Genomic DNA, 7,065 nt, shown 5'->3' with positions numbered 1-7,065 from the left:
CACTGCATTAGGATGAGATAATATTGGGTACATGTAGCCCGACACGTCCGGTATTGAAGGGTGTCGATTGTTTCATGAATATAATGTCCTTGAATGGTTCTGTGGGTTTTAAGTTTTGCTTTGTAACAGCACCAAATGTTAATTGTTTTTAATTATATTGAAGGAATTCAAGCCAGGTTTTTGAGCGCATTCTGAAAGCACGAATAGCATTTTGTTTAGCTTACCCGAGGACATGTCAAACTTTTAAAACATAAATGGACAGTTGAATGTCCTTCATCAATATAGCAAAAAAATATCACATTCACCTTCCCCTGTCACCTTCGGTAGTCAGCCAACCTGTCAAAGTTTAAAAAGAGCGTGAGTCACGGCGCGAGAGTCTCGCGATATCTTAAAGTCTAGTACATGTACATGTACGCGAATAAATGGTGTATTTGGCAAACCTCCTCTTGTGCGCGGGTTTTCTTACTGGACTTCTTCCAGACTAGTTACCGACTTCTAACGAGTGTCAGGAAGGGAAGCATAACGTTTTATTTTTATTACCTTTGTTTTTCTAACTTATTTCATTTTTACCTCATATTTTATTCATTAACAAAATATTTCATTTTAACCACCCATTGGGCTATGTGTAAGATAAGTGTGTGCACTTGTTAAAACTTTTTTACCCTCTTTAAATAAAGTTTATAATTATTATTATTATTATTATTATTATTATTATTATTATTATTATTATTAACGTTTGGTAAACCGGGGGAAAATACAGTTCACCCCGGGATAATTTGTTAAATTTGAGTTTTTGTCGCAAAAATACTCCTTTGTGTACTTTTAAAATTTTAATAAATATAATTACTAAACGGACTAATTTCGAATAGCTGATCAGAGATTAATCTAGATTTTACATTGCCCCCTTCCTAAATAAGAGTATTGTTGGACATCCAGTTCGAAGCATACCCTGATAAGACGTAAGGGGCGGATCTAGATTTTTTAAGAGGGGGGGGGGGGTTATAGTCATTGACAGCCTCGGATTGCGAGGTCGACCTTCACCCCTTGACTTCAGGTTGAAGACATGCTGCATTGAAAGAAAGGAGAAAACGGAGTCGAGATGAGACTACTGCGACTGCAATTTAGCATATTAATGGCTTGCTTATTAGTTGTTTATATTCTGAGTACACAAAGACCCAAAGACTGGTCATGGTAAGTAGAGTGTAATGAAAAAGGTTAAATTGTGATGTAAATTTTATTACAAGCAGGGCAGTCGTAACGTTGGCTAACTTGTTATTTTCATATTAAGTAAAATTATTAGCCACATAATAGAATAGTCACATAATAGATCTTCTTGCTATGGAGGTAACATTCTTCCCATGTGCTTGTACAAAAGAAAACTAGACAAACACATCAAACTATGGCAAGGAGGAGTTCAGCTGTCTTAAGCTATACTGTGGTGAAAATGTATATTAAAACACTGACCTACCCCCCCCCCTCCCCCCGCCTTTAAAGAATATAGGACAGTACCTTTCATAAGTAGGGAGCAGTCTTATTCAGTGGAGTGTGGTCAGACGAAACCTTATATGAAAGATTTTATGGCATTCTTTGTAAAAACAAATATCTATTTGTACATCATTAATTTATATATTTGAAGATCAATGTTGAAAAATGGCTTTACGAGAAGAATCGGCGACACTTGCAAAAATACATAACCACAAAAGTAGAACGCTTTTGCTGGTGGTGGAGACTGACTAGGTCAATATCTTATCAACAAAATCTCCCAATTGTAAAACAAAAACTCCCAATTGTATCTTACAAACACACACCCAGATTCACACACACAAACACACACACACAAACACACACACACACACACAAACACACACACACGGTTACGTTGACGGGCATCTATTTCTTTCTATCACACTAAGACCGTCAAATTTTTTCAAGATTTCCAACCTTCTTTCTTTGTCTGTGACGGTCTACATTGACTTCCTTACTAACCTGGGTGACACTACATGTCATGAGACCATGGTCGCCGCGAGTGGTTTAGATTATATCAAAGGCTGTTTGAGTCTTCCTTATACCCCCTTTACACTGGACGGCGTCCTTTCTGCGTCCTTTATGCGACCATGGAATTTGGCATCGCTGTGGTCCTAATAAGGAGACACGAGCATTGATTTTGTATCAGAATGAATGCTCAATGATCAGCCAGTTGTCGGCACGAAAAGTATTATAATTTTTTAACTCTCAAATGGGTCCGTACTGCTGGACGCAGAAAGGACGCCGTCCAGTGTAAAGGGGCCCTTACTAACTTTGCTGACAAGTTGTCCGGAGGCTGGGAGTGGTTTAGATCATATCAAAAGCTGACAGTTTCCCAAATCAACTTTCATCGGTTGGCAAGGCCCACGCATAGGATGTTTAGTCCAGCATCTTAGATCTATAGGACAAGCTCCACATTCAATTCAATCTATTAAACCTTTGAGCCCTACGGCTCATCAGAATATAAAACAGTGACAATATAAAGTTATATCTAATCAACTACCATGACTACAGCAACTACTACTGATACAAACAATAATAATAATAATAATAATAATAATAATAATTCATCAGATTGACATTAATCTTAGTTCCGATGCACATTTCAGGTATTTTCCCAAGTTGTTTAATTGTGATACATTGTTAGTGATAGTAATTTAATTAATTTAAAGACACTTGGCTTTGTATAATAAAATTTCTTAATATATTTCTGCCTAATCGTGTTGTAGTGAGGGCATTTAAGGATACAATGAAATTCATCCTCTACATCGTTTAAATTGCATAACTAACAGATTCTTAATTTCTTATTTGTGTCTGTGTTCCGGCCAGTCTCTACAGCTAGATTATGTGATGAAAGCCTAAATGTTGCGATAAATTCCTTATTTTTCTGTGAAATTGGCTTATTCAAGTAAAATTGCACTGTGAAACTATCAACAAGGTGTTGATACAGAAGCCCTTTACCCGCTGTGAATATTTCTCCTTGTCTAAAATGATCCTTCAATCTTTGTTCTATCAAGGGCAGTAAACAAGCATCCGACATGTTTTCATAAAAAGTAAATGACAGACCCATTAATTCAAGGTCATTCCGTATACAATTTATCCACTCGAAATTATTGTTAAGGATATCTTTATAGCATGTTTGTATAATACAGTTTTTTGAAGAGCGGATTTCAGCCAATATTTAAATATTCTTAGTTTTCTACCTAAAATAAGTGAATATCGCCCGGTTTCATAATATACTAAGTTATTACTAGTGCTTCTTTTAACACCCAGCATTATTTTAAAAAAAATCGGTATGTACTTTTCTTATAACATTTGCCTTATTGAATCCCCATATTTCTGATGCATAATTTAAAATACTACCAACGTACGTATCAAATACTGCACACCGGGTGGACACATTAAAGTTATGGTTTTTAACATGCTGCTAATAGCAAATAATGCTTTTTACCCCGTTCTGCTGTATGTTTTTGAGTTTGACAAAACTTACCATTAAAATTTAAAAAAAACCGAGATAACTAAACTGATTCACCCTTTCTAAGACAACATCGTTATATTTCCATGTCTCTTCAGCCCTTAACTTACCCCCATTTCTGAAGACCGTTGTTTTTGTTTTTGCTGTATTAACCGTTTATTTCCACTTTTGAGAGTATAATTTCAGGGTATCTGAAAGTTTTTGTAGTCCTTGAGGAGTTTCCGATAAAAGTACCGTATCATCAGCATACATAAGTAAGAAAAGATTTATGTCCCGTATGTCAATACTTTTACAATTTTCCGATAAGCAAAAAGTTTCAAAATCATTTACATACAAAGAGTAAAGTAGCGGGGACATTACCTCTCCTTGTAATAGACCGGTGTGTATTTGGAAATATTCAGATAGCTGACCTTTAAACTTAACACTTGCCTTTACATTGCTGTAAAGACTTTTTACAATTCGGAGCAATTTGCCTTGAACACCGAGTTTATTTAATGTCTTCCATAAACTTGGCCTATCGATGGAATAGAAAGCTGATTTATAATCCACAAATGCACAATATAGTCGCTTCTTACTCCTTAAAGTACGATTTATCACGTGCTTTAGCACAAAGATAGCATCTACGGTACTATGCCCCGCTTTAAATCCAAATTGTGTAACACTGTTATCCTCATCCCAAGCTTCTAGCCTTTTATTAAGTATGGAAGTAAACAGCTTGCCTAAACAACTAGTTATCGTAATTCCCCGATAATTACAAGGACCGTCACCATTTCAATTTTTATGTAAAGGTATGATACAACCCTTACACCAATTCTCTGGAAAGTGCCCCGAATCGAGTACAGAATTAAACAAAGTTCTTAACGCCGGAAGTAAAGCATATTTACAGTGTACAAAAAATTCATTTATCATACAGTCCTCGGCACAGCTCTTGTTAGCTTTTAATTTTTTAATTGCGCCAATGATCTCACCGTCACTCACGGGACTATCTAATTCATTGAACACTGTCTCGGTGTATAAGCCTACATTGGGGTCTACTTCACGTATGTCACAATCTATTCCACCAGTCGTCGTGTTCTTAAAATAATCATAGAGTGTATCGAACCAGCAGCTTATTTTAGCAAGCACTGGGTACATTTGACTACAAGGATATCTTTCTTTTCAATACTACTGCATACAAGTAAGTCCAAACGTACACACACACAAACACATACACAAACACGCACTCATAAATCATTTTTAGTAGTTGAATAAAATCATTGTTTCATGACTTGACTTTCTGTATCACTGTACCCATTGCATCAGGGGTAACACTTTATTTGCTAGGGGAGAATATATTCTAATATTACCAATAGTACTTGTCTTTCTAGGGTGTACGGTAAATGGGAGCCTGGAGTTCATCAGCATACCAGTAACGTTCCCGATTCACCACACGAGCTCGCATACCGTTTCAATTTACTTAAATGGAACGCTGTGCCTAAAACATGGCTAGAAAAAATGAGCCGCAGAAAACACGACGTAATGACACAGTGTCACAGACTAACACATGATTCTGGTTCGAAATCAACACCAACGCCTCCATTTGCCACAGGAATATACAAGTTAAGGTATGCATATGTGGATGAAGAAAACAAAATACTATTCTGTGGTATTCCAAAGGTTGCAATAATGAATTGGCGCTTTGTATTTCTTCGTCTGGCTGGAAAACTTGCACCATCAACAACTTTGTTTGAAGTACAAAAGCAGTCAACAAGATTCTACCGCGCTATTACTCACTTTAAATATCTCAATTATAAGAAAAAAGAAGTAATTCTTAGGGACTATCTCAAAGTGGTATTTGTACGACATCCGTTAGCCCGACTCTTATCAGCCTACAGAATGCTGGCAGAAGGAAATACAGTGTCAGTCAATCTTTTCAAAATGCTTAAAAAACAAAATGGTGGTACCGTTTCCTTAAAGAGTTTTGTTAGGTTTATCATAAAGATCTATGACCCCAGTAAAGGGATCCTTACTCGAGAGAAAAGATTGGGAGACGACCATTGGGCAGAATACTTCCAGCTTTGCGACCCTTGTTCTGTTCAATATGATGTCATTGGCCATTTAGAAGAAGAAGAAGACGCCTCAAACTTCTTGAAATTAATCGGTGCAAACTTCACCTTTCCATCTCTGGAATCCATGAACGATACTGCTTCTCGTCACAGTGTTCACGGCGACACGGCACAAAAAATGAAAGAGAGCTACGCTGAGGTGGAGGAAGCAGATCTACGCAGGTTGCTGGAGGTTTTTAGAACGGATGCACAGCTGTTCGGATACGATCTGACAAAAATGGATTGATTATATTTGGAAACAGCTCTCAAAACATCAATTATAATTTAGTAAGAATTTATTCTATGATTTTTTTCACGGATATTAAAAAGATAAAACTACCAAACAGCAACATGCCAGTAGGGGTTCTTAGTCCTACACTGATAATGTGATGATGTGAAAAGAGAAAATTTTACAAAAAAACACTGCATAACTTCCAGAAAAAGAATCAAATCATACTGGTTTTCCGACTCAAGCTGCATTTCACAAAAAAAAAAAAAAAAAAAAAAAAAAAACATAACTTCTCGACACAATTATTCGACCAGGAGCTGGTTTTAGAACTCGACCTGTGTTTGAGTAATTTTGACCATTCCTGAATGTTTGAAGGCGATAGATCAATTGCATATCCGCTGAATGTGTTACGTAAATGAATGGAATTTGTTGAAAAAAGAGACATAAATACAGCATAACTTTCGGAAAAACGGTCCAATCAAGTTGATTTTTAATTCAATCTGTATTTTTCAAACATCCATCAGTTCTGCTTTGTATGTTCGTCGTCTGTTCGTCGGCTGCAGACTAAGAATTCTGGTGTCGGTACCAAAAAAAGAAACATTTTATGTCAATATTATTAAATACAAGCAGGTTAAGCCCAACGTTGGCTAACGTTGCCTAGAAAGCAGAAGGAATTACCTGCGTCCTAGTCAAGACAGTTTTAAGGTTGTACATTTGATATTCTTTCTATGTGCGTGGTCACGATAACACGAGTCAAATGTATTAAAATGGGGGGCAGGGGCGGATTTAGGCCGTCTTCTGGGTCTTCCGGAAGACGGTCAGATTTTCAAGTTTACATTAAAGGGTATCTAATTTTTTCTGTCGGAAGACGGCCAAAAATGGAAGATGGATAACCAAATATAATACGAAAGACTGCCAGGAAATATTTCTGGATCCGCCCCTGTAGGGGTATTAAAAAGGGGGGGGGGGCATCAACAGATTTAACCCATGTTAGGTGTGATGAAAATCTACATTAGAGACATATACCCTGGCAGTCAGGGTAAAAACACCTTTGTATAGCGAAATAGACTGATACATTTTCAGCTAATATTCCTTCTGCTTACAATAAAGGTATCAATTCATTTCACAAGCCACTGACAAAATACATTCTGCAACGCTTTTGATATCACACTCTTAATGACACTTTTCAACATCTTTTTTTATTATTTTCAACATGTTTTATTTTTTTAATTTTATCTTCAAAAACGGTCAAA

At 36.6% G+C, this 7,065-nt stretch overlaps 1 protein-coding gene across 1 annotated transcript; it reads left to right on the top strand.

Moving 5' to 3' along the window:
• The first annotated feature begins 1,049 nt into the window (after nucleotides 1–1,049).
• On the top strand, nucleotides 1,050–6,101 carry LOC147759334 (carbohydrate sulfotransferase 14-like). The gene is made up of 2 exons (XM_086998193.1): nucleotides 1,050–1,191; nucleotides 4,867–6,101. Exons 1-2 carry the CDS (start codon nucleotides 1,100–1,102, stop codon nucleotides 5,828–5,830), a joined length of 1,056 nt encoding a protein of 351 aa, XP_086854319.1. The 5' UTR covers nucleotides 1,050–1,099; the 3' UTR covers nucleotides 5,831–6,101.
• Nucleotides 6,102–7,065: the final 964 nt, after the last annotated feature.

Source organism: Lingula anatina, chromosome 10 (assembly GCF_051362555.1).
Source record: "Lingula anatina isolate TDL-2025a chromosome 10, LinAna3.0, whole genome shotgun sequence".
Taxonomy (NCBI): domain Eukaryota; kingdom Metazoa; phylum Brachiopoda; class Lingulata; order Lingulida; family Lingulidae; genus Lingula; species Lingula anatina.
Note: the sequence above shows the minus strand (reverse complement) of the source record. Positions and strands in the feature narration are given on the sequence as shown.

Coding starts and splice junctions, on each gene's coding strand:
- LOC147759334 (XM_086998193.1), top strand. CDS start 1,100: ATGAGACTACTGCGACTGCAATTTAGCATATTAATGGCTTGCTTATTA. Junction 1,192..4,866: donor AGACCCAAAGACTGGTCATG/GTAAGTAGAGTG, acceptor TTGTCTTTCTAG/GGTGTACGGTAAATGGGAGC.